The sequence below is a fragment of the Balaenoptera musculus genome, chromosome 9 (assembly GCF_009873245.2).
Source record: "Balaenoptera musculus isolate JJ_BM4_2016_0621 chromosome 9, mBalMus1.pri.v3, whole genome shotgun sequence".
NCBI lineage: Eukaryota > Metazoa > Chordata > Mammalia > Artiodactyla > Balaenopteridae > Balaenoptera > Balaenoptera musculus.
In genome coordinates, this window is record NC_045793.1 from 100,953,875 (window position 1) to 100,981,155 (window position 27,281).

The 27,281-nt window shown below is 48.7% G+C and overlaps 1 protein-coding gene across 2 annotated transcripts in view; it reads left to right on the plus strand.

Annotated features, from left to right (window-relative positions):
* VOPP1 (VOPP1 WW domain binding protein) overlaps positions 1 to 27,281 on the plus strand; it is a 93,976-nt gene that overhangs the window by 50,031 nt on the left and 16,664 nt on the right. The window contains exons 3-4 of one of the 2 annotated variants that reach the window (XM_036863505.1): positions 18,372 to 18,449; positions 23,390 to 23,526. In XM_036863505.1, coding sequence (XP_036719400.1) covers positions 18,372 to 18,449; positions 23,390 to 23,526 — 215 coding nt within the window. The remainder of the gene's footprint in view (positions 1 to 18,371; positions 18,450 to 23,389; positions 23,527 to 27,281) is intronic. The other variant, XM_036863506.1, reaches the window with a different exon arrangement.

Consider the following 27,281-nt stretch of genomic DNA (forward strand, 5'->3'; position numbering starts at 1 on the left):
GGCTCCAGAAGCGCAGGCTCAGTAGTTGTGGCTCACGGGTTTAGTTGCTCCGCGGCATGTGGGATCTTCCCAGACCAGGGCTCGAACCCGTGTCCCCTGCATTAGCAGGCAGATTCTCAACCACTGCACCACCAGGGAAGTCCTAAAATGTACCGTTTTTGTGCTTTGGTTCTGGGCTTACTAGATACGTCCTCTTAGCAACAGTGTGATTTAAAAATAACAGGGAGGTCACGTGGCCTCACCAGTCTCGTCCCTTTGCTTTCATTCTCGACTTGAGTTGTTCTTGGGCCGAGGACTTGCTCATTCAGCCCCTCTGTCTGCTGCAGGGGCGGGTGAGGTGAGCAGATGGGGACGGGCCTGCTGAGGAGCCCTTGCCGCTGGCCGCGCAGGGCTGCACACGTCTGCAGGGCCTGGCTTCGCTCCTGTTTGTTCAGAGTCCAGAGGGCACTGCAGACCAAGGTGGCAGTTGTCAGGGAAGCGTCCCAGTGCAGTGTCACATCCTGGAGCACTTCGATGCCCTGGCGGCTGGCGGGAGCGCCTGTCCTGCTCAGAGGTGCACCCCGGGCTCCGCTCCTGCGTGTGCAGGAGGGCAGGCATGGGGCACGGGGCTGGCTCTGGTTCAGCTGCTCTCGCCAGCAGATCCCTTGGCCTCTAGGCCTTGGTTCTCGGGGTCCCGTGGCTGTGGTCATGGTCACTACCACGTTCAGTTTCTGAGAGGGTAGATACTGCCCTGCGCGTCCCTAGCGTCTGTAATCATCACTGATATTTGCAGTTTCCTGGTGGCTTGGAGAGGGTCAGTGGGTCTGTGTCCAGAGGTGACCAGATGGGGCTCCTGACTTTAGATGTGGGCACTGCTGCCCCAGAGAGGGGCAGGAGGGCTGGGCGAACCTGTCTCACCGTGGGGTACGCTCCTGGTGACTCTGGGAGGGCCCTTCAGCTTGTCTCCAGTGTCCAGAGGGGCCCTGGTGGACCACCACGGCCACAGTCGACGCCCTTGTGGGCAGAGGGGGCCTCTCAGATCAGGAGCAGTGTCTCTCTGTCGACGAGAAATGTCACGCTTTCTGCTGAGATCTGTAGCCCCGAGGCTCGCTTGCCCACCGCCGCTGTCCGCGGAAGGACGTGAGTGTCCAAGGGCAGAGGTGGGAGGCAGAACCAGGTGGAAGGTGGAGGGTGCTGAGTCCGTGTCGGCCGCCTGGACTCGTGTGAGTCTCCAAGTATGGGGCCCAGGGACCTCAGGGCCTTCTCCGAAGTGCACGGTGGTGGACGGACCTCACTGCCCTGGCGCACCTGCCAGCACTCACCAGGAGCCACCCATGCTTCCGTGTCTCCCTCGGACCAAGACAGAGCAGAGTGCGTCCCTGAGTTTTCCCAGACCATAGCTGAGGCGGAGCCCTCCACTGCGGCGAGGAAACTGTGAGGGAATTAATCATAATACAAAGACTAAGAATCATGACAGCTGACATTCACTGAGTGCTTACTGCATGCAGCGGACTTTTCTGGGCACGCTACATATATACTCTTCCGAGAGCTTTTGAGGGTGGTCCCTCTCTCCTCCCCTCCCTTCTTTTCCCTCCGTTTCAGCTGAGGGACCTGTGTCCTTCTCGTCCTTTGGTGCCACGCTCCATCCTCGGACTTGCTGTTGCTGAAATAAAACATCCGTTGTTTCCTCCCTAGACTGGGGGTTCGTTGAGGGCACGAGTTCTATCTTCTGTGCTGACGCGCTGCCAGGCACATGGAAAGCACGCGGTACTCCTTTAGTAACTCACACGTGGCGGCCTCGAGCAGGGTTGGGGAAGGAAAGAGTGACTCACTGTCATTCTTCAGGGATGGAAATTGTTCTAGGGACCTAATGTCAAGAGACCTCTAGTCCTGCTCTGCCATTAGGTTGCTCTGTGATCTTGGTCAAATCTCCTAACCTTTCTGGGCCCCAACTTCCTGGGCTAGATAATCTCCAAGGTCTCATACTGCTTAATTCTGTGACACCCTCTGGCCGTCTGTGCAGAATAATTTAGAGCATAGAGAACAAACAATGAACGACCAAGCAGGCTTATGTGTTGTAGCAGAGACAAGGGTACAGATATGAGATGGATTTTAGCTCATTAAGGGTCCAATCTGCTTGCCAAGTACAAAGCAATCACCTAACATTTCCTTTCTAAGCAGTGAGTCATCTTTCTTCTGCAGGTCTTAGTATTGACACAACAGTGGGGAGGAGATGTTAATCACACAGTCAGATGGTGGAATGGATCTGGGAGCCTGTGACCACTCACTGCTCCAGACTGTGAGGTTCCTGAGATGTCTTATTAGGTGCTGGACTGGGGCTTCGCAGCAGTCAGGTACATGGATGCTTATTTAAACCATGACTGTTTTCATTTGATTTTAAACAAGCCAGAGAAAGCTGGTGATTTAGATGTGCATGTTTCCTGTTCTTTATGAATAGAATTGGATCTGGTAATTCCTTCCAGAAAATTGAGGGTAGGTTAGAAATGGGTTGGGTCTTCTTAACTAGACACCAGTGATTTAAAAACAAGATGAACCAGTGGCGCTCTGTAGAGCTGGCCAGTGGGAAAGGACCCAAAGGGGGTCCTTGATTTACTTGTATTCTCTTGGAATACTAAGGAAACCTTAAGACCCTCCCTACCTAGTTTTACAGATGAAGTAATTGACAGCAGGAGACGCTAAGCACCCACCGGGGCCCACAGTGTCTTCAGGGGTCTCTTTGTGTGACTGGGTCACACCTCTGGCCACCACGTGGATGGAACAGAGCTGCAGGGCATTTGGGTCCTGGGTGTTGTGTTTGCGCACTTATTCTAGTTTTTGGTTCAGCTCTAAGTACCACTGAAGGAGAGAACGTGGGGACACTTGTCTTAATCATCTCCACTGAGACGTGAGGGAATCCCCAACTGCCCAGCTCAAAGGAGAGAGCGAAAGGGAACAGATGGATGGAAAGCACTTTGTCAGATTTATAAAAGAAAGATAGGATGCACGAAACAGCTAGTGAGGACACACATCAGGGTCATGCACTGATGACCCTGATGTGTGTACTTTGTTGAGTACCTGCTACGTGCACACCACCGCTGCGGGGGCAGGAGCGAGCGTGTACCAACCCTGGGAGTAGAGACACAGAGGCGGGCCTCAGGCCCATCTCGTGCAGCCCTAGGAAGGGCCGTTCCTTCCAGCCCTGCTCTTCTCTGGCTATCGATTTCGACCAGGCCATTTTCAGGCCCTGTGCCCAAGTTTCCCATTGGAGTGTTGAAGCTTCTTTCAAAGTACTCACATTACCCTGGTTTATCTTGTCTTTCTGGGTTCATTTCTCTGCTGTGAATAATTAATGGTGTGAATGGGTGAAGTGTTTGCAGGTGTCAGATCAAGATCCCAGATTCAGGCTTTGCAGAGCCCGCACCCAGCTAGGAGGTTGGTGCCAAGGTCAGTTCAGGGACCCTGCGACACAAGGTTCCCCCGAGCAGTAGCAGGCTGTGTTGTGACCCGGGGCCTGGTGCCCTGCGCCCTCTGTGCCCAGCTCCCCAGCAGCTTGGGGAGCCTGAGGTGTGTGCAGGGTGGATAGCGGGGTGGGGCAGGGCAGGGGGGCTTCAGCTGGTGAAGCAGCTGAGCACAGCCGTTGGTAGCAGCCTGGGGAGGGGGAGGTGTCTGGTCTGGGGACAGATGCTCTAAAGAAGAATTTTTCTTCTCCGTCACTCCTTGTTGTTGGGCTTCTCACTGAAGACTTCTGGTGTAAGTTGGGGGCATTTTCGTGTCCTTAGAACAGGGAGAAAGGTTTTACCGTAATCCCCCTTTCGGATCTCTAGACTCCTGTTGTGGTCTGAATATTTGTGTCCTCCCAAAATTCACATGTGGAGTCCTGACCCCCAAAGGTGATAGTATTAGGAAGTAAGGCCTTTGGGAGGAGCTGAGGTCCTGAGGGTGGGGCCTTTGTAAATGGGATTAGTGCTCTCGTAAAAGAACCTCCAGAGGGCTCCCTTGCCCCATCCACCATGTGAGGACACAGGCTGTGAACCAGAAGGGGGCCCTCACCAAAACACGACCCTGAGCTTGATCTTGGACCGCCCAGCCCCCAGAACAGAGAGAAGTAAATTTATGTTGTTTGTAAGCCATCCAGTCGGTGATATTTTGTTATAGCAGCCGGAACAGACTAAGACAGCCTCTAAAATGTCATGTTTCTCTATATATTCTGTAACTGGATTTTTTTTCTCTTAACTATATATTATAAATCTTCTTCTAAATCAGTATACAAAGCAACCTCATTGTTTTTCATAATGACAGAGTGTTCCCTGGGGAGGTACCATAGTTCATTTACACATTCCGTTATAATCATTGTACATTCAGGTAGTGCCACTTTTGTTTTGTTTTTACTACTGAAGGTCTGCAGTTCCTTATCTGTTATTCCAAAATTTGAGACAGTGCTCATAAACAAATTTTTAAATACTTGGTAGCAGGAATGGATTTGGACAACACGAGGCTTTTAAAATTCTTTTTAGAATTCCATTTAGTAGGATGTGCTAAAATATAAACTGAGGCATATTAAAATTTTCAAGAGTTTATTTGAGGAAACATCAATTCAAATTGGGCAGTGATGAGGAGCATTCCACCGCCAGGAGCCAGGGGCGAGATGTTTGTAGAGATTCAAACAAGGAAGTGATTTGATTGGCTACAGTTTAAGAGATTGCCTAGTCTGGGAAAGTCCTGTTGGCTCTTGGTCATTGGTTTCCTTCCCAACTTGAGGCACTCACAGGAATCCACTCTGCCTTAGGTTTCAGTTTGCTTCCAAAGGCAACACAGCTGTCAGAGCCCCCTCAGGCTAACGGCGTCCTTGTTTGAGAACTTTAACAGATGTTTTGTGTATTTCAGTGCAGATTTCTGCTGGTAACGCTATGTAGCACGTGGTTACATATCTTATAATTCATGAATCCAGACCGTTCTCAGTCTCCACATATCTGGTCCCCGGAGTTTGGAGAAAGGATTCTGATACGCCCCTGTACTCAGTAAACATCTTCCTACATGTACTAGAACTTATTTTGTTGTGAGATGGATTTGCAGAAGTAGAATTGCTGAGGCAAAGGTTATGCTTGTTTCATATTTTAATAAATGCTTTGAGTTTCCCAAACGTTGTCATGATATAATCGGCCATCAGGGTGTGAGGGCAGCTGCTTTCGACCATCCTCAGCCCCACTGGGTGTAACACCGTAATCAGAGGACACTTTGTACTCTGGGTTCGTGTTAGTTACGTGTTGTCTCATCCTAGGGAGTCTCCTTCTGCTGCGACATCACTTCCGCTGAAGGCAAACACATATGATGTGCCGGGAACCATGGTAGGCACCTGGGCTCTACATGGAGGAATGAGATAGGATTGCTCTTAAGCTCATGGTCTGGTGGCGGATCTATAGATGCCTTTAACGGTGAACAAATATTGTACGTGGTCGGAGCTGGAGACCCAGCAAAGGGAGGATCCTGGCGTGGCAGGGAGGACGAGGGGATGGTGCTGAGGAAGACCTCACAGAGCTGATCTTTGACGGCTGAGAAGCAGTTTCAGAGGCTCTAGTGAGAGTGTATGTGGGGCACCACAGGGCTGGAGTGTAGGCTGCCTTGCCGACGGCAGGGGCTGAGATGAATAAGGAGGGGGAGGGGTCTTGAACGTCCTTCTGAGAGCTGAGACTTGCTTCTGCACAAAGCAAGGCGACGGCACCAGCTTGGCCTCTTGGAAGGCTGCTGGCGCAGCGCTGGGCTGGGAGGTGGAGACTGGAGCTGAGGTGGTAGCTGTGTAGTAAGGGCACAGCGTGGAGGGTCTCACTCTTTCAGTGAAGATGGGCTGAGAAACCAGTCGGTGGGGCTCGAGTGTATCTCAGAAGCATCAGTGCGGGGCTGAAGAGTGGTCTCTGCTTGGCAGACAGTGAGAGAGGGTGCAGAGAACAGGTTCAGCGAGGGGCTTCGCAGAAGGGGGAGAGGGGGACGGTGACTTGAAGTTCTTGCCGAGCATCTAGGCAGCGGGGCTTTGCTTCTGCAGCTCAGGAGGGTCCACGGACGGAACGTGGATTTGAGAGTTCTCAGCAGGTAGGGAGAGTTAAACCAACTCAAGTAAAAGTCAAGCTGAGAAAGTCAGCCGGGTGTCAACCTGAATCCAGGTTTCTAGGTTTTTGAGCTAATGGGGACTGGAATCTGTCTGCTTTCCGGAGCTCATGGCCACGCTCATCTTGCCATTTATATTTGCCTCACTTGTGTTATTTCAGTGAAATGAAACCTAGTATCGGGTTTCAATTCTATAAGATCATAGGAGGACTTCTGTTTTTCATTTTCAGTATTACCTCACTGACCAGCGTTTAGTTTTTAACCTGAGGGTTAATCAACCCAAGCTATAGAAGGATAAGTTTCTTGTTTTCCAGGTTAGAGTTGAATAGAACTGATATTAAATGATCAACAATTTACTGAAAGGAGGGAAGAGGAGAAACCTCTACCCCAGAAACACAAGGGCAGAGTTTCAAAATCTGGAGCCAGCAAAGGTCAGCAGTCATGGGAAAGCGTCTAGGCCATCTTTCCTCGTCCACTCACTCAGCTCCGGGGGCAGCTGGGCTTGGAGGCAGCAGCTGTTCAAGGGTTAAAATGGCAGGGAAATGAGCACTTTCTAACCCATTTGGTCTATTAATTTTAGGGCTTATAATAAGCACTTATAATACTTTCTCCGTGGAAGAAGTAGAGTGGAATTTCCCCATGGAAACCGCATAAGCCACCCTAAGTACAACCAATTTTGGTTTATTCCAGTGTGAGATGTTTTCTGGTAAAAGATGTGTTTCTGGAGGAATGACTCCCAGGGCACCTGTCCTCCCAACCCCCAAAGGCTCAAGGCCAGGTCTCATCAGAGCCACTGTGGTCCCCTCTTTAGAGCCCAGAGATGTGTGACTTTGCCATGAAGTGTTAAAAGGTCATCAAACTCTAACCATCTGTTTCCACAGACGGGCACATCCCCACCTGTCAGGGAAATCAAGTCAGACTGGAAGGAAAATATTCTGACATATGAATTGTCAGCTGAGATTGACAGAAAGAACCGTCAATTCATCCTCAGATCTGTGAAGTTTTTGACTTGACAGCCAGACACGTATAAGGTCTAAAACCTGTGATTGGAGAGATGAAAGTTCTTTTTTTTTTTTAATTTTATTTATTTAATTAATTTATTTTTGGCTGCGTTGGGTCTTCGTTGCTGCGCGTGGGCTTTATCTAGTTGCAGTGAGCGGGGGCTACTCTTCGTTGTGGTGCGCGGGCTTCTCATTGCAGTGGCTTCTCTTGTTGCAGAGCACGGGCTCTAGGCACACGGACTTCAGTAGTTGTGGCACGTGGGCTCAGTAGTTGTGGCTCACGGGCTCTAGAGTGCAGGCTCAGTAGTTGTGGTGCACGGGCTTAGTTGCTCCGCGGTATGTGGGATCTTCCGGGACCAGGGCTCGAACCCGTGTCCCCTGCACTGGCAGGCAGATTCTTAACCACTGCACCACCAGGGAAGCCTGAAAGTTCTTTTGAAATGACTTTTTCTCACAGATATTCAATATTGAAACTTATGAGAATATGTCTATTACCTTTTGTGTGATGATGTTGTCACGGGTTTGTGTGTGTCCAAACTCAACAAACTGTACCTATTAAATATGTACAGTTCTTTGTATATCAATTATACTTCAGTAGAACTGTTTTTAAAAAAAACCGATCAGGAAAGCCAAAACAGCATCTCCTCCCCTGCGATGTTCCTGGCGGGTGCCCCGAGAGGAAACACCGACAAGCGGGTGGTTCTCCGTCCCGGCTGTGTCCTAGACTTACCTGAGGAGCGATTACCAACCCACAGGCAGAGGCGTGTCTTAAAGCTGCCCAGTAATTGGGATGTGAGCCAGGGTTGAGAACCACTGCTTTCCAGAGTGCTCGTCACAGAGTGACCACCTGAAGCTGCAGGGGTTCCTCCTGGGCTGCCTCCTTTCCTGTTATACGCCCACAGGTGAAGGGTTCTGCTACTTCGTTCAAATGGAGAACTTTCCCATGGCAGGTTTGGACCCTAAAGGAAAGGCTGGAGAGATGGTCTGCCATGTTAGGCCATAATAAGGCTGAAAATAAATAAATATTGAAACATTAAATAATATTTTAAAAGCTTGTTATAGGAAGGTAGAATTGGTGGTGAGTAGTATATTTTAGGATGATAGACTCAATATTGGGAAAGAGATGGCTGTGACACATTGATATCCATCTGAACGGGAAGAGTGCTTCAGGGAATTAGTGGGAAACCTGAAATGTCATGAAGATCACAGAGACCTAGTTTAAGGAGGGAAGAGGCGGGAATTCCCAGGATGTCAGTATGCTAAGGAAGCAAGCAGCCTACTGGGGTGAGATTTTTAACAGCGCACGTGCGAAAGATGAAAAGTGGGCTCATCACCCAGCGCAGAGTGGTAGGGAACCTACGTGAAGGCTTCAGGAGAATCATCTAAAAGAGATTATTAAAGGGGCCTTTTGTGATCATTTGGAACTAATTTGGGTTTGCCTGTTAATGTCCTGTGAGGTTGGGCTCATTTTTTCAATGGGACCGTGAGACGGGGAGATCTGTGACTTGACAGTGTGCCCGAGTTGCGTGAAGACATTTAATAGCAACTCACTCCGTATTTCAGCTGATAAGATAGAAAGTCTGGTCTAAACAAACAGGCCAGTTAGGTAGATTTGTGCCTGGTGTAATAGCTGTACCTATAAAAGTATGATTAGTAAAATACCACCATGGAAGGAAGGTTTTTAATGGAATTGACCATTGGCTCCATCATCACTATTTTATAATTGATTTGAATGAAAATATGGAAGGCATGCTGTAGCAGTCACATTCTCAGGCTGTAGGGAAAGGGGTATCACATCCATCTCTTTCTTTTTTAAAGTATTTTTAAAAATTTATTTATTTTATTCATTTATTTTTGGCTGCATTGGGTCTTCGTTGCTGCGCACGGGCTTTCTCTAGTTGCGGCGAGCGGGGGCTACTCTTCGTTGCGGTGCGTGGGCTTCTCATCGTGGTGGCTTCTCTTGTTGCGGAGCATGGACTCTAGGCGCGCGGGCTTCAGTAGTTGTGGCACGCGGGCTCTAGAGCACAGGCTCAGTAGTTGTGGCGCACGGGCTTAGTAGCTCCGCGGCATGTGGGATCTTCCTGGACCAGGGCTCAAACCTGTGTCCCCTGAATTGGCAGGCAGATTCTTAACCACTGCGCCACCAGGGAAGTCCTCCATCTCTTTTCTTTTTCTTTTCCTTTCCTTTCCTTCTTTCTCTCCCTCCCTCCCTCCTTTCCTTCCTTCCTTCCTCTTTTAAAATTAATATATAATTCAAATACCATAAAATTCACTTCTGCTTTCTTTATATCCAGGCAGTGAACTGATCTGTCCGAGATAGCTGATCAGAGGGCACCTGGTGGTGTTTGGGTCACGCGCCTGGGTGCACGTCCTCCCTCTCCTCCTGCAGGGCCCTCCCTTTCTGCCTACACCGCTGGCTCTCTCCTCTCTGACTTTCCGTGCAGCTAGGCCAGGACTCTCTATGTGGAGTGACCTCTCATTCTCTTCCATTGATTTTCTTACTCCAGGCAGCCTGTCAGACTTTGGGAAGATCTCGGATTCTGGATTATGGTTCAGGATGTGAAAAGATCCCACTTTCTGTTCAGGCCCAAGCCTCATGCTGCACATGACCTTCCCGTGGGGCTGTCGGACATTGCGGTGCTAAGTCGTGGCCATGTGGTCATTGCACAGAGGAGGAGCAGGATGGCTGGATGTGTTCGGCGCTCCTGGGTCCCAGCAAAGCTTGATTCTTCACTTAAGTGACAGAAAGCTAGGAGTGCCTTGAGCGACAGAATGAGGCTCCCGTTCTCACTGGCTAGAATAATGAGCCAGATTCCATACGTTTAAATGTTGTAATGGATAAGTGTAGGATCCTGTATTTAGGTCCCTAAGCCCTGTACCAGTACAGGATGGGAAGATAGAACTTACTGACTGAGAAAAACTTGGAAGTTTAGTTGACAGAAAGTTCATTCTGACTCAGCTGTGTTATGGTTGCTAAAAATGTTAATACTGTCTAAGGCTGCAGTCGTGAGAGTGAATGGGCATTTTTCCTGAGCATGGGGAACCAAGATTTTACCCGAACTGGTCATGCTTTCCTGGAGGAGAGAAGATTCCGGAAACATGAGAACCCCTTCCGACGGTGAAGGGCTGGCTCTTGCTGGAACGGCCATGGGAGGTGTGGGCAGCCTTTGGTGGGAAGGTCAAGAGGGAAGGTGAGTCAAGGATGCGCTGGGGGTGAGTTCCTCCCTACAAGGAAGGGGGTGCAGAGCTCTTCAGGCTCTTAGGGGACACCTGCCAAGGCTGTTGTATGGCCGAGGGACCGGCCAACCTCGGCGCTGCCCCTGAGTTTCACTTCCCTTTTGGAGTTTTCTCTGACCTTGTGGGGCTGTGTTTAGTTTTTTCAAGGAGCCCAGTTTCTCACAGGTTAATTGGAAATCTCTGATAACCTTGAATATACTTCCTGATTCTAACTCAGGAAGCCTTCTTTAAGCACCTGCCTTGTGCTTTGCTCTGTGGGAAAAGGCAGATGACAATAAAAGCAGCGTAAGAAGCAGGTCCAGGTATCAAGATCCATACGGTATATAATTGAGGAGACCAGACCAACCATCAAACTAAGAAACTGGGGATTGGACAGGAAAAAAAAAATGTCCTGGCAGATACATAGAAGGGAGAGCATGGTCCGCTGAGACTTAACCCGGCAGGTGCGGGAAGGATTGGCCTTGTGCGTGAAATGGGGTGGATGGGAATTTACTTAGAACCCTGAAGTTTTCTTGTTTCAGCCATGCCCCGTGTTTTAACACCAAAAAACAAAAAAAAATCCATCCCCCATAAACTCCATCTCTAGGCTTCCACCCTGAAGACTCGACTCATATTTTAGTTGCTCTACTAGATGCCGAGATGATTTTCCATGAATCAGTTTAAATATAAATTACCAGTTTACGCCACATGAAAAAATCTACTTACCAACAGTTGGCCTTTTTTTTTTTTAAGAGAGTTTGTAACTTTATTAACATTGGACACTCCCTGACTTGATGTGCTGTCTTTCTCTACTCCTGAGATTTATGTGACTCGAAGGCTAAGAATGGATGTGTCAGGTGGGCAGACCGCTCCCCTCCTGGGCAGTGCTGAGATGGCACGTGCTTACTTCTCAGGCTCCGCAAACTGCCAAAGGGGCCATCCTGTTATATTTGCATTTAATCGCTGCCATGACCAATCTCTAACTTGTGGCAGATACACTTCTAGACATAAGCATCGTCAGAACCACGCCACCTTTCATATCCTGGGGGGAAGGGCTACACACCCTGATTTCACCTGTGTGAGGTACCCAATTAACAAATTCACACCTGCTCAGAGTGGACAGTTAGTTTTCTTACCTTATCCGAAATGTGTGTTTGGATCCTGGGATACGGGGGAGAATACTTGCTTCACAGGAAGCAACTCCAGGGGCCCATTTCTGCTAATGTACATGCACTTTTCACTCTTCTAAAGCAGGCGTGTGTGTTTCAGACTCCTAGACCTATACTTACATATGTCCGGGAGTAGGTTTAGTAGTTACAAGCAATGTCCTTTCTACTGCAAGTTTGAGGCTCTGGCACACAGAGTAGAGCGAGAAGGAAAATTCAGTTCTGTTGTCTCCATGCTGATTTGTTCTGCACGCAGCACAGTGAAGGTCACGGGCTTAGTCCGTCTTCAGCTGTCCTTTGGAACACCAGTGCCATCTCAAGGCTTGGGCGCTGGGAGCACAAGACCTGGTGTGTCGGATGATGACTTATTTAGTAGCTAGACCGCCTGCTCACGTTGGCTACTTCTGATTGAGCTCAGCGTTATACTTAACATTCTTTTCATAATTGCAGCTGTTTGGAATGTCAGCAGGTGTGTGCTCAGGGCCCCAATTTACCAACAGGTTCACTGGAAGAAAGCAGCAGAGAGAAGGGGGGTGGCAGTGTCACCCCACGGGTAACTGCGTGCTCCTTCGAGTGGTTGGCACTGCCCAGCGTCCACATCGGGGGCCAGGCCAGGACTGCAGTTGAGCCACAAGTGTGCTTGGAGTGAATGGGTCTTCAGCGAAACAAGAGAGCGTAAAGGACACTCTGTTTTGAGAAAAGAAAGCAGATAACCAGTTGACAGTGCACATTTCTGCTGGTGTTCCAAATCTGGATCCTGAAAAGTGAGAGGTAGAGCACTTAGATGTTGAATCTTGCCTGCCAGCAGAAAGTAATTTGAATTAGGAACTCAAAATCAATATACTTTCTTAAAAAAAAGTTTTTATTTTTCATTTTTTTATTGAAGTGTAGTTGATTTACAATGTGTGAGTTTCAGCAAAGTGATTCAGTTATACATATACATATTCTTTTTCATATTCTTTTCCATTGTGGTTTATTACAGGATATTGAATATAGTTCCCTGTGCTATACGGTAGGACCTTGTTGTTTACATTTTGTACATAGTAGTTTGTATCTGCTAACCCCAAACTCCTAATGTATCCCTCCCTCACCCACTTTCCCCTTTGGTAACCATAAGTTTGTCTTCTATGTCTGTGAGTCTGTTTCTGTTTCATAGATATGTTCCTTTGTGTCATATTTTAGATTCCACATATAAGTGATATCATATGATTTTTGTCTTTCTTTGTCTGACTTCACTTAGTATGATCATCTCTGGGTCCTTCCATGACACTGCAAATGGCATTATTTCATTCTTTCTTATGGCTGAGTAGTATTCCATTGTATAAAAATCAACATATTTATAATCTTCGTTCTTAGGCTGAGGTACATGCGTGCGTGTGTGTGTGTGTGTGTGTGTGTGTAATTCGAGACAGGAGGCTCTACATATGTTTAAAAGCTTGTGGAGATCCTTGTCTTGTGTGCTTCTTCTAACAGGGGAACTAGTATGCTGCAGGGGCTTAGGTTTCAAAGCAGCAAATGTTTCCTTATGAATATAACTCTGAAGGGACGTGTTTTAACAAGTTAGGGTCCCACCCTTATGGCCTCATTTAGCCTTAATTACCTCTTTAAAGGTCCCATCTTTAAATACAGTCACACTGAGGGTAAGGGCTTCAACATAGGCATTTTGAGGAGACACAGTTCCATCCTAACAACATCCCTCTGCATCACCAGTGTCTCCCATCACCTCCCAAAGCTTCTGAGCGTGGTCTACAGAGTTTCCCACATACAAAAAAGAAAAGAAAACCTCACTAAATTTTTATCCCTGTATCTGCTTTCCTGTTTTATACCAAGTTGACAGTTGCCAGACTGGAATGGACTCCAGGTGCCCTTCAGCCCTCACTGTACCCAGAGCTGGGCAGCTCTAATTATAGTCAGGGTCAAGCTACTCTCTGGGAAACATCTTGGTAGTAAAAGTGGTAGAACAGTGGGAGAGAAATTGTTCCGAGTTGGGAAGATCACAGACCCGCTGCTCCTAGGCTGCAGGTGTCTGCCGTCTGTGTCCTCCATCCCCTGCAGCCACCTCCCGCCCTCGTTCAGAGCTGTTGATAGTAGGCAGGTGGGTGGGCGCATTCCCACTGGAGAGGGAACGAGAGTTGCGTCTTCTAGAATTTGATCGCTGCAGGTCATCTAGTAGAATTAGGAGCAAAAATGCAATAGCCGTCTGACCCAGTGTCACCCAGGCAGAAGTCATGGGGGACCAGAAAGAACCCTTAGCCCAGCACCATTGACAGCAGGAAGTGATCTGCTAGTCTGGGGACTTGGACCTGCAGCTGCCCAGAACCTACCAGGAGGATGAAAGAAGCCCATCTAGGTACAACAGAAATTTGAGCCTGTCCGCTTTTGACCTGGGGCCTCCACAAAAGTAGCTTTGAAGGAATATATTATCTGTGTGGCTGTATGTGTGACCAAAACGTAAGTTTCACAGAACACTTCTTTCGTGGGATGCCCTCTGATTTTTTTTTCTTAATTTATTTATTTTTGGCAGCATTGGGTCTTCATTGCTGTGTGCGGGCTTTCTCTAGTTGCGGCGAGCAGGGGCTACTCTTAGTTGCGGTGCGTGGGCTTCTTATTGTGGTGGCTTCTCTTGTTGTGAAGCACGGGCTCTAGGCACGCGGGCTTCAGTAGTTGTGGCGCGCGGGCTCAGTAGTTGTAGCTCACGGGCTCTAGAGCGCAGGCTCAGTAGTTGTGGCACATGGGCTTAGTTGCTCCGCGGCATGTGGGATCTTCCTGGACCAGGACTCGAACCCGTGTCCACTGCATTGGCAGGCGGAGATTCTTAACCACTGCGCCACCAGGGAAAACCCCCCTCTGATTTTTAAAAAAATGATCTTTACCTTTGTAAAATACATGTCACAACCCAATAACTTGATTTCATAATCATATTGTGACTAGTGGGTCACGATAGTTGAAAACACTGTCCTGTTGTATAATATTGTTGGAACTTTGGTAGTTCTTCCCAAATCAACACCATACTTTTACCCGATGTCACATCTTACTATGTTAGTTCTGTCTTTATGATTACGTTATCATCTACTAATTGTAGAGAGTTCTTGGCATGGAATGGTGTAGGCGATTTGGCCAATATGCAGTTCCAAGTTAAAGCAAGAACCCCTTCAGGCATTATTAAAGAGTGGTTGCTGAATTTCTGTCTGTGGCTCCATCCCAAGGACCTCCTGCCACTTACCCAAGGATTCTATGCTTCCTTCACATTGTCTGTTACCATGGTCTTGCTGAATTTCCACCTTTCCCTCCTGTTTCTTCTGGGCTCGGTTTGCTTTCTGGGAAACTTTAAATTCTGCCACATTAAACATCACCTTCCCCTCTACACCTTCTCAACCTCTTTCACTTTCTTAGGCATCCCTCCACTGCCCTTCTTCTTAGTCCTATCCAGTTGGTTTATTCGCATGAGCTGAATGGTTGTGGAGTCTTACACGGTCACAGTTCACGAGCACAATCACGACACACCCTCGTGGTGATGACTTGGTCCACAGCGGCTTGTTAAGCAGAGCCCTGGAAGAATAGGAAAATCAAGTGGGATCTGAGAAAGTGGCCCTTTGGTGACAAAAGACTCAGTGTCACTGAAGAGGCAGTGTCTGCAAAATGCCTTCCTGAAATACTGACCAAATCCTTTCTTGGCTTCAGCAGACAGTGACCTGGGCTGAGAGGAGGCGTGACATCCCTAGCGCCTTGTTTTCTGAGCTTGTTTCAAACATGGGGTTGATAATATTTACCTTGTGTGTTAAATAAGACAGTTGTGAAGCACTGACCTGCCACCTAGAATGTAGGATGTGACCAAAGCCTATAACCTTTGTTCTCATTTGTATGAGTTCTCCATTGCTGAGTAATAACTCACTACTGACTAAGCAGATTGAAGCCACATGTATTTATTATCTTACAGTTCCTATAGATAACAAGCCTGGGCACAGCATTGGTGGGTCCCTTGCTCCAGGTATCACAAAGCTGAAACCAAGAGGTGGCTGGGTGGTGCCCTCTTCTGGAGCTTAGGGTCCTCTTGTAAATTCATTCAGGTTGCTGGCAGAATTCCTGTCCTTGAGGCTGTAGGACTGAAGTCCCAGTTTCCTTGCTGGCTGGCTGGGGGTTGTACCCAACTCTTGGAGATCACCCTTAGTCCTAGCTCTCTTCTTCAAGCCAGCAGGAGAGCCCCCGGTCTGCTACAGCCATCTTACACAACATACCACCATATGTAATGTTCCATAGTCATGGGAGTGGCCATCCCATCATATTCACAGGACCCTCCACACTTAAGGGGAGGAGATCATGCAGGCCATGTACTCTAGGGGGTCAGGAATCTGGGGGCCCTCTTTGAATTCTCTCTACCACATTATCACATTTATCATGAACCTAACATAGTTGCTAAGGACTCTTGTCTTTGCAAGTTCATGATCGGAAACAGTCCCATCTCTTTTTGTTTACAATTAATTGTCTGAACTCCACATAACCTAGAAGGGAGAAGTCCATATCTCCCTTGAGCACTCCCCCCACTCCCTCTGCACACAGGCACACGCACCCGCACACACCAGGGAGTTACTGTGGACGGTGCTGTACATGGTGTGAGCAGTCGATGCTGTTCGTGCACTGCTGGTGCAGCCCTGGCCTAGACGCCCTGGCTGCCCTACAGCGGCCACTTCATTTTGTCTTCCGCTCTGTGCTTAGCCTTCCTCTCCCCAGTGCAGCTGGAGGGCCAGCAGACCAGCCACCCTGGGGCCAGCACTCCTCTCCCAGCACTGAGGCCCTTGTGCTGGCTCACGCCATAGCCAGGCTGGATCTCTGAGTGGTCAGACGTCGCCCTCTCAGTGAGTCATCCCCGACCCCTGGTTTTAAATGGTATCGTCCACCACTCCCTCCCCCGAGCTATTGATCCGCCGGCTTCTGCTTTATTTTTCACCGTAGTGGAACTTACTGCCATCTAACCCAGTTCATGTTTTTCTTGCTTGTTGTTTGTCTCCCTCTTCTAGAAAGAAAGCTCCTCCATGGCAGGGACTTCTGTCTGGGTTTTCATTGCTCCACCCCCAGGACCCAGCACAGGCCGAGTTCAGAGCGGCACTTCAGTGACGTTTTGTTAGATGCATGGGTTGTGAGAACCAGTAGTGGTTTTTTTTGGTTTTTTTTTTTTTAATAACATGTATTTTAAAGTATTTGTTATTTATTTATTTATTTATTTATGGCTGTGTTGGGTCTTCGTTTCTGTGCGAGGGCTTTCTCTAGTTGTGGCAAGCAGGCGCCACTCTTCATCGCGATGCGCGGGCCTCTCACTATCGCGGCCTCTCTTGTTGCGGAGCACAAGCTCCAGACACGCAGGCTCAGTAATTGTGGCTCACGGGCCCAGTTGCTCCGCGGCACGTGGGATCTTCCCAGACCAGGGCTCGAACCCGTGTACCCTGCATCGGCAGGCAGATTCTCAACCACTGCGCCACCAGGGAAGCCCAGAACCAGTAGTGTTTTTAAGCACACATTTCAGTGCTCTGCTAGATGTTGGTTGGTTAAGTCCAGTTAAGCAGATTAGCTTGTGTCACCAGCTTATTGGAGCATCTCGTCAAAATCATGAGATGTTCATGGGCTATGGGAGGAATGGGCGGGAAACTTCCGATCATGTGGAGAAGCGTGTGTGTGTGTGTGTGTGTGTGTGTGTGTGTGTGTGTGTGTGTGTGATGGCAGTGGTTCTGTGGGGGTCTCTCAGCTCAGTTTGTCCTTGAAATGATAGAGGATTTAGCAGCGACTGGGTGCTGGGTGTTTAAAGAGCTAGAGGTAAGCCCTAGGAGCCAAAGAAGGAGAAGCAGTGCTGGAGCTCAGGTGTGCTGAGTTCCATTGTAACTCATAACTCTCCATCGTAACTAATGTTTTATAGGGAGCTATTTTCTACATATTTTTCTACATAAAACAAGTCAGTTTGTACTGGAATTACCTACAAATTCAGTGTCCAAGTTCTTGGATCAAATTGTGTATTTCTCCCAACTACTTTTTTTTTTTTAAAAGAAGAAAATTGGCAGGAACCTAGATCACAATTCTATGATCACTTAATATTATTGAGAAAACAGCCTTGCCCACCCTCGCACACACCCAATCCACTGCCACTTGGACTGAAATCGCTTTAGTGAAAGTGTCTCTGTGAAAACCAAAGTGCAGCAGTTTTCATAGCTCCGTAGCCCCTTGGAGCCTGGACCCTGCTCTGGACCTGTCCTCGGAGGGTGGGGGCCTTTCTCGGGTCCTTCCGGGGGAGGCCGGGTGCTGAGCACCGTCAGTGTCAGCACTGTGGGGGCAGGACCGGTGTGAGCAGCCCTGGCCCCTGTCAGCACGTTTCATGAGGATCCTGGCCTGCAGACTTCAAACAGCGCTGTGAGGAGGTCCTGCCCGCCCACCCCTTTTGCTTACGGGGGAACTGAGGCTCACAGAGGCTGAATAACTTGCTAGAAGTCCTGCAGCTGGGAAGTGGCAAGACCAGGACTAAACCACCTGACTTGTCTGACTTCGTAACCTCTGCCCTTAACCTTGCTGGCCTTGTCAGTGCAGATTCCCATCTTCTGACGGGGGTCGGCCCTGAGCGGGGTCTACAGCGCTCTGACGCTCCCCTCTGGTTTCATGCAGGTGTTTGGTCATCCAGTTACAGGGCCTCCCCAGAAGGAAACCACTGTGATTCTGCCCAAAGGATATGTAGCAAACAGGTGCTTTGCATGACACCGTCCCTCTCAGCGCCTTCCGTTTGGGCCACCCGTTTGGACTACCGCAGCTCTGCTAGTTTCATAAAATGCAGTGGTGGCAGTTCTGTCCTTTGCACTGACGTCTGCCTGGACCTCCTGACGGGTCTGGCCCTTCTTCCGCAGGATGCTGACGGCCTGTGCCCTCTCTCCCGCAGATGCCGCCCTTACGAGGACTGCTGTGGCTCCAGGTGCTGTGTGCGGGCCCTGTCCATACAGAGGCTGTGGTATTTTTGGTAGGTCATGACTCTTCCTGGTCTCAGATGCTCCCCCCGCCCTCCCCCGGGGCTCTGCCCGGTCAGTTTGTCACAGCCAAGGTGACATCACCTCCCCCTGAGGCCCTGGTCTCTGGGTGGCCTCAGTCAAGAAAGCAGGTACGTTGGGGCTGGCTTCACGTCAAGCACTTCTGCTCACAGAGTTTGGAGAAAGCTCGTCCCCATTTCCACAGACTTGTGGCTCGGAAAGAAGACTTATTCTTTTGGAAGCTGGACTGTACAGCAGCCTGGACCTTCAGCGGCTCCTCCACCAGTTTCTGAAATGGAGCTGAGGCCAGTTGTGTTGATCAGGGAATCAGCACATCTCGTTATAAAGTTTCCACTGCCGGGAAATCTTCCGTGTTCACACTGTGTCAGCTGAGTCCTGACTTTCAAGACAGACAGGCTGCATCCTTGCCCATCTTCCAGCTCTACTGGGGGAAGTTGCAAGAGCTGTCTGGAGTCTGTAAGATTGTACCTTGGGCGAGAATGAGGGAGTAAGGCTGACAGAGTCCTAAAAAGATAGGATGCAGAGTTTCCACAAAGGAGAGGAACCTCCTGTGAGTTGCCATCCTCAGAGGATGCCTGTTTGGAGGTTTGTCTGAAGATTCGTTTGACTCTGTAGATAAGAGATAGGCTTCAGATGACAGAGATGGCAGAGTATGTGTGGGAAAGGATTTGCCTAAAACCAAAAGAGCATTTCCTGCGCCTGCCACGCTCTCCTCTGCACCGCTGCAGAGGTACAGTCATCGAGGCAAACCCCGTGAAGGATTAGGACCCAGCTTTAAGATTTAAGCTTCTTCGTGGGTTTCAGATTCTGACATTCCTGACATCTAGAGACTTTAAGGCCTTTCCTGAGCATGTGGCAGCAGACACTTGAATTTTTGGTGAGATTTTGCCTTTGCCTCCTGACAACTGTTCCTAATGTTTGATTAGGGAAATCAGCAGGAAGTGGGTACTCCACATGCCACGTTTTCTTTAATAGGAGACCCTCTTTTCATTCTCACCGTCACCACCTCCGTGATGGGGTTTTGGCCATTTGGGGGCTGGACCCACCTGTCACGTCGGGCCCTGAACAGTGCCATCCTGGTGTTGGCTTCTCCCCACCTCCTAGTTGCTAGTGCCTCAAACTCTATAATAGAAGGAGAATTTTTTACCCTGAGATTTTCCAAATGTTAATACCTCTGTGTACCTATCAAGGTGGAAGGGACTGGTGCCAAAGCTGGGGTGAGGAGGACCAGGGGGAGGTGGCATTTCAGAGCTTTGCCCAGCTTCACACACGCGCCCCCTCAGAACTTGCCTCCACGGGGCCTTGTGGTCGAGGGTCCCGAAAGGGACCAGCAGTGCTTCAGGTGGGCCTGAAACACCCGACAGATGATGATGAGATTGTGGAAATGCTCCTAAAAGTGAGAAAACTTGTCAAAGTTTAGACATTACGTGATTAGAAAGAAGGAAAAATTGAAAGTCCAGGAGAACTCTGAGGGCCTGTCTGCTAGAGCAGCTTCTGTCGACCTTCCCTGGAAGCGTTCCCTGAGCTGGTAGCCGGTGCTTCTGAGCTGTTGGCCGGCGTCCCTTGTCAGGGTCAGGGCACCTCAGCGAGCCAGTGGGTCCCTACACAGAGGCATCTCATGAGAGCCGTGGAAGGAGGGCAGGTCTCCAAGGTCGGGGTGCCAGATGCCAGAAGGTTTGGTTGAGTTCTCTGAGTTGAGATTCTGATACCAGATACCAGCTTCTAAACTGCGGATACAGCCAGAGAGCACCTTGAGATACAAGTCTGAGGTGCCCCAGCTGAAGTCAGAGGACACTTGGTTTCGGCTCCATGGGTTCTTTCTCTCAGTTATGTGTCTGGTATGCACATACCAGTTACATGTCTGGTATGGAGAAGGCCCTACAGCAGCTGGGCTCCTAAAACAGACAGATGTCTAGACACATGGAGAGTTTTAAACCAGTGTTCTGGAAACAAAGCGTGCAGCCTCTGATGCCACAGAAGTTGGGGGAAGCTGCACAGCTTCTGACCGGGTCTCAGAGAGGGCCTTCCTTGCTAAGGGTCCAGCACATTGCACGGGCAGGGACATAGGCATGGACCTGGTGAGAGGGTGATGGGGAGCTGGCGTGGGGGCAGGTTTGGAGGGAGGGGCAGGAGGTGGGCAGGATGGAGCTGGGCATGGAGCGAAAGGAGGGCTGCTCTCCAACCTGGTCCCACTTGACTCTGGAGGAATTTGGGCTCCTTACCATAACACAAGAGGTTTTGGAGGAGAATGCTTTCAGAAGTCCCTGCCAGCTCTAAAATCTTAAGTAATCTTTAACCAGGATAGTCTAATGAAATCCCCAGGATTAGAGAAGGTGTAGAGTTGGAAAGCGCACTGCAACAGAGTGCAGCCTGGCAGGTGAGTGCTGCCCTGCTGCCAGCGCTCCTGCGGGGCAGGTGGCAGGTGGCAGGTCGGCCCTGGATCTGCAGGGGCTCTGCTGCTGCCTGGGGCCTGCATTGGGAGCTGAGAACTGCTGTTCCAAGTGCTGCGGCGGGGAGGTAGGAAGGGACTGAAAAAACAAATTGAATTGAAGAAACCAGATTACTTTTGATGATAGAGAAGGCACAAACTTCCTCTCTTAATCCCAGGGAAGCTCCCCAGACCTGCTCAGCAGTGAAAGAGAACGTCTAGGAAACAATCGTCCTGTTACTCACAGCACTTCCAAGAGCTGCTTTCTTACCTTGGCACGCCTTCCCTCACTGACACCCTGCTTCCTCTCCCTGTTACCGGAAGCTCATTCCCCTGCACCCTCGTTAGTTTCTCTCAGACTACTGCTTCAATAAGGAATGAGTCTGATGATGATTGCTGCCTAAGCCGGGAGTTGGTCTCTTGCCATGTGACTTTGTTCTTATTTGCTTGCACCTATGTGCTCTCCAGCAGTCCACGGTGTGAGGTGTGTATCGCTTTTATTTGTCTAGGAAGAAATATGTATTCCATTGGACGGTGTAACCAACATTTTGGCTTGTCTCATGGAAGAGACCAAGATCTCGTACGGCTTCTGCATTTCTAATCCAGAGAGCCTGGTCCCCTGGGAGTGAGCAGTGGTGTTACTGAGAAGGGAAACCCTTATGTGCAATTAGCCTACCTGTGCTTTACCTTTCTGCTCAGATGTTTACAGTTGGACCCAGGGTTGAACGTAAGATTATCATGGAGTGCAAATGAAGCTGTTCCCTTTGGATTCCAGCATCTGACTTCGGAGAGGGCCTTGTTTTGCGCAACTTGGATTCCTCTAGCTCCCCAAGACTGCACCCCTCTGACCCCCTCCCCATCGGCAGCTCACAGCTGACCTCTCCGGGCCTCTCACCCACCCAGCTTTTCCTGTGGGAGCCCCTGTGCTGTTCTTTCCACCCAGAAAGCTCCTTCCCTTCCCTTCAATTTGTCTCTTTCTTTCCATCATTCAGACTCAGCTCAGATGTTGCTTTGAAGGAAAAGAAGCTTCCTCACTCTGACAGATACCCTTGTCAACCCTCTTGTTGCACTGAACTGTACCCTTGAAATGATGAACACAGTTGTGTGTGATGTATATTTTACCCGCCACTCCCACCCCAAACCTATGTTGTATCCTTGCTTGTCTTTCTTAGCACTATCAGAGTTGTAAATAAACACTTTTGTTAATTTGCTTTTTACTGTCCCCCTCCCCTATGAGAACTCAAGTTCAGCGAGGGGGAGGCCCCACCTGTCTTATGCCCTGGAATGCACAGACTGGTGCTGGGAGCATGGCAGGTGCTTAAGAAAATTTTTGTTGAATGAATAATGAATTAGACGAGAGATCAGAAAGCCACAATTTCAGTCCTTTCCTGAATCATTTCCTGTCTGGTGCCCCTGATCTTTGTTCCTGTTCAGCGTTCCAAGGTTGTCCGGTAAATGCTTACTGACTGACTAATGGACTTAATTTAACCCTTAACGTTATGTTAATTATTCCTGAAGGCTTTACTGTCTACTCTTTTCTTAAGTTTCATTTGTGTGTGGACAGGTGCCTTTGACCATGACGTGGCCAGCTCTGCTGTGTGTGCATCCTTCACAAGAGTGTGTGTGCGTGTTGAGTGAGGTTCTGGAAGGTTCTGTGAGTCCCATCATCATATCAGTTTAGAGGTGGGCAAGTTTCTCAGTTATGTCTGTGTGGAACAGACAACTTGGCCCTTCTCAGAATGACTCCCCCTGTTTCTAGAAAAACAGGTATAGTGCACATGTGAGGTGGGAAGAGTCGTCCATTCATTCATTATTTACTGAACGCCAGTGATGCATCTGAGAATTCTTAGATGATTTGGACAAAGGTCCGATCCTTAGCGGTCCGCTCTGTGTCCATTAGACTGTAGGGTCATGGTAGAAGGTTCAGCCATACTTAGAACCTAGAGATTTAAAAACAGCCTGTTTATTGATTGTGAGCGTTTTCTCTGTTCCTGTAGTTTCTCTATAATTAAGATGTGCTCTAGGAAGGGCACTTAAAAAAAATTTTTTTTTCATGGATGTTCATATAATAATGGAGAGAAAACTGCTAGAAAGGATCACGGGCTTACTCTTGCTTTGACAGTAAAGAAAAATGGGGGAAATAGACAGTGAGGACCAGCAGTCGTGTTCAAACTGGATTGAAAAGGCATCTCCCGGTTTGACTAAAATATTGAGTTGAGGTCAGAGCCATGCACAGGAAGGTAATTGCACCAGCCCTTTGAAGCCAGCAGCCACTTGGAGCTTTTGAAGCAGAAAGCTCACCTCGAGAGCTTCTCAGCACCAGTGGCCTCCATCCGGGGGCACCCAGAGCTCTGCAAGCCAGGTGTCTCCCTGGTGTCCTCCACCGGGACGGTCCCGGGGGAAGGTGGTCGGGGAGGACCAGCCAGGGAGCCCTGCCGTCTGCCCGGGCCTCCGCCTGGGGCCTCACCCTGTGCTCTCGCCCAGGTTCCTTCTGATGATGGGCGTTCTCTTCTGCTGCGGAGCCGGCTTCTTCATCCGGAGGCGCATGCACCCCCCGCCGCTGATCGAGGAGCCGGCATTCAACGTGTCCTACACCAGGCAGCCCCCGGACCCCGCTCCAGGTCAGCCAAGCCCTCTGTCCTTGTCTCTCCTCCTTGCAGCTTACACGTTCTCTGTAAGCATTTGGAAAGGGCACTGCCACGGAATACGCTGGCAGAAAAAATTCAGGCCATGTTTATTCATTTAAGTTCTGATGATCAACCTTGCTGTGCGTTTGTGCTGATAATAAATGCAGTATCTGTTGTGCTGTATGCCTGTCACCTCTTACTCTTACCTAATTATTGGTGCATCTTTTAGGCATGTTTATGCAGTCCATATATGCACATTATATGCTCTTTTTTTCTTAAAAATTATTTCATGGGTAAATTTTTATGTAGAAACTGTATTGTCCGTGACATTCTTAATGCTTCTGGACTAAATATTAATCATGTTACTAAATGGTAATTTACTTAGGTAGTCTGTCCTTGCTGATCATTTGTTTTCTTTTGTTTTGCTTTTCATTCATTCATTCAATAAGCGTTTGCTGTGCGTTGATGAGTATTGCGAGTACTTATTAACTGTGCTGCTATAGACATGTCTGCACAAGTTACATTTGGCCTATTTAGGGAACATTACCCAGAGTGGTGCCCCAGGGTCAAAAAGAATTCGTGGTTTCCTAATTCTTACAAAACACTGCTTTAACTACCTAAACCCTCAGACATACTGTGGTGGGTGAATTCAAGTTTCCCTCGGGACACGGGCCCGTTCCTTGTTTTGAAAGTACATGTGAGATGTTTCCCTTCCCTTCGGGGGCAGGGGGCGCGGGGGGCTCTGCAGGGCTGGGGAGGCACTGCTCCTTGAGCCCCTGCCTTTCGGCCCGTGTGCTGGGCCAGGGGGCTGCGTGCCACCCTGCCCCGTCGTGCTCCCCACCTCGAGAGTGTGGGCGGGCTCCCTCCATTCACCGCACACCACGGGGAGACAGTCGGAGATGTAGGAGCAGCTCTGCTCCAGTCTTTACAGAGTTCCGGTTCTGTAAGATAAGCCCTCAGATCTGCTGTACAGCGTGGGACCTACAGTTAGTAACACTGTGTCGTAGACTCACGAATTTGCCGAGTGGAGGTCTTATGTTGTGCCGTCACAAATTCAGAGGGCAGGGGGAAATGCTTGGAGGTGATGGATAGGTTTATGGCATATATTGTGGTGATGGCTTCACGGTGTATATGTATTTCTAAACTCATCAAGCTGTAGACGTTAAATATGTTCACCTTTTTGTATGTCGATCACAGCTCAAAGAAAAAAGAAAGAAGTTGGGGGATTGAGTGCGGGAAGAGCTCTCTCTCATCTGCCCTTTAGACACAGAGATGCAGAGATGGGCATTTGCTGGTCTGTTTTTTTATAGTTTTATTCCACCAGACACTCAGCCGGGTTTTCTTTTATTATTTTTTAAAACGTTGCTAAAAATCTGAATGTGTATTTTCCACAACAGTTCCGAGGTTGCTGTAGCTTAAACTTTCTCTCAGGGTTAGTACCGCTTTTCATGTATAAGTGGATTTTTATTCTTTCATATTTGGAAAGATTTGAATAGCTTCAAATCTATGCTCCAGCATAGGGCAAAGTGAAAATTTTCAGTTAAAATGGGAGGCCAAACCTAGATTTTATCTGGCTTATTCTGAGTTTTCAGTCCTTTGATTTTTTTTTTTTCAAGGAGCAGACAGTAGATTAGAGAAATGGGTAAAAGACTGATGAATTTCCTTTTCCTTTTGTCTTCATGACGTGGATTTTTAGTGCCCCGTGCGGCCACAGATGCAAGATGCCGCGTGTGCTTGGCCCACAGCGTCAGGCCTGGGCTGGGCCCAGGGTGCCCAGCCGCCTGTGCACAGCTCCTGCTGAACGTCTGCAGCCTCTCAATAGTTTGAAACAAGAACGCCCTGCATCCCCTGTCACCCTCTCTCCCTCACCCCCGCCTCTTTTCTTTCTTTTTTTTTTTTTAAATTAATTAATTAATTTATTTATGGCTGTGTTGGGTCTTCGTTTCTGTGCGAGGGCTTTCTCTAGTTGTGGCAAGCGGGGGCCACTCTTCATCGCGGTGCGCGGGCCTCTCACTGTCGCGGCCTCTCTTGTTGCGGAGCACAGGCTCCAGACGCGCAGGCTCAGTAGTTGTGGCTCATGGGCCCAGTTGCTCCGCGGCATGTGGGATCTTCCCAGACCAGGGCTCGAACCCGTGTCCCCTGCATTGGCAGGTAGATTCTCAACCACTGCGCCACCAGGGAAGCACCCCCCCTGCCTCTTTTCTTCATCCCAGTGCACACATCTTCCTAACTGGAATCCTCGGTCCCCTTATAATAAATAGGTCATCGATCCTACAAGCCTTACTTCAGACTCTTACTCACCCCTGAGCAACGCCTGCTAAAAGTTTTCCCAGTCACTTGTCTCTGCCAGCTCTTCTCTGTCTTCCATGTTGCCACCAGAAAGTTCTTTGGGGGGGAAAAAAAAAAGCACCTAGGTCATGTTGTTCTCCTGCTGAAGGGTCTCTGCCGTGTCACTTTGCTCCCAGCAAGTCCAGACTCCTTAGCCAAGGACCCAGACCCCCGCCCTTGCCCCTCCTGTGCCCCGTGTCAGCAGCCTGCTCCCCAAGCTCTGCCACCTCACCGGGCCCAGCCCATGCCCTCCCTTGGTCCCAGGCCATTTCCTTTCATTCTCTTTCTCTCCTGGATTCTCTCTGCCAAGTACTTTAACTGCGTTTATTACGGTGATTTTTGTTGTTGTTGTTTGTTTTTTTATTGAGGTAACATCAGTTTATAACATTATATGTTTCACGTGTACAACTTTCTATTTCTATGGCTGTATACCCTACAGTGTCCTTACCACCAAAAGTTTACATTCCATCCATCACCGTACAGTTGATCCCCTTTACACATTTTACCTGCCCTTCCTTCACCCCTTCCCCCCACCCCCATAACCACTACTCTCTTCTCTGTATCTACGTGTTTGTTTTGGCTTGTTCATTTATTTTGTTTTTTATATTCCAAATATGAGTGAAATCATATAATTATATTTGTCTGTCTGACTTTCACTTAGCATAATGCCCTCTAGAGCCATCCATGTTGTCACAAATGCTAGGATTTCGTTCTTTGCTTATGGCTGAGTAATGTTCCATTGTGTATACAGACCACATCTTCTTTATTCATTCATCCACTGATGGACACTCAGGTTGCTTCTTATCTTGGCTCTTGGGAATAATGCTGCTATGAACATTGGGGTGCGTGTATCTTTTCAAATGAGTGTTTTCATATTCTTTGGAAAAATACCCAGGAGTGGGACTGCTGGATCATACAGTGGTTCTGTCTTAATTTTTGAGGAGCTTCCATACTGTTTTCCGCAGTGGGTGCACCACTTTACATTCCTAATGATAGTGCACAAGAGTTCTGTTTTCTCCACATCCTTGCCAACGCTTGTTATTTCTTATCTTTTTGGTAATAGCCACTCTGACAGATGTGAGGTGATAGCTCATTGTGGTTTTTAATTGTCGTTTCCCTGGTGATTAGTGGTGTTGAGCATCTTTTCTTGCATCTGTTGGTCATCTGATGTCTTCTTTGGGAAAATGTCTATTCAGATCCTCTGCCTATTTTTTAATCAGGTTTGTTGTTATTGTTGAGTTGTATGAGTTCTTTATATACTTTGGATATTAACCCCTTATCAGATAGATGATTTGCAAATATTTTCTCCCAGTCAGAAGGTTGCCTTTTTGTTTTGATGATGGTTTCCTTCGTTGTGCAAAGACTACTACTACTATGACGTAGTCCATTTGTTTATCTTTGCTTTTGTTTCCCTTGCCTGA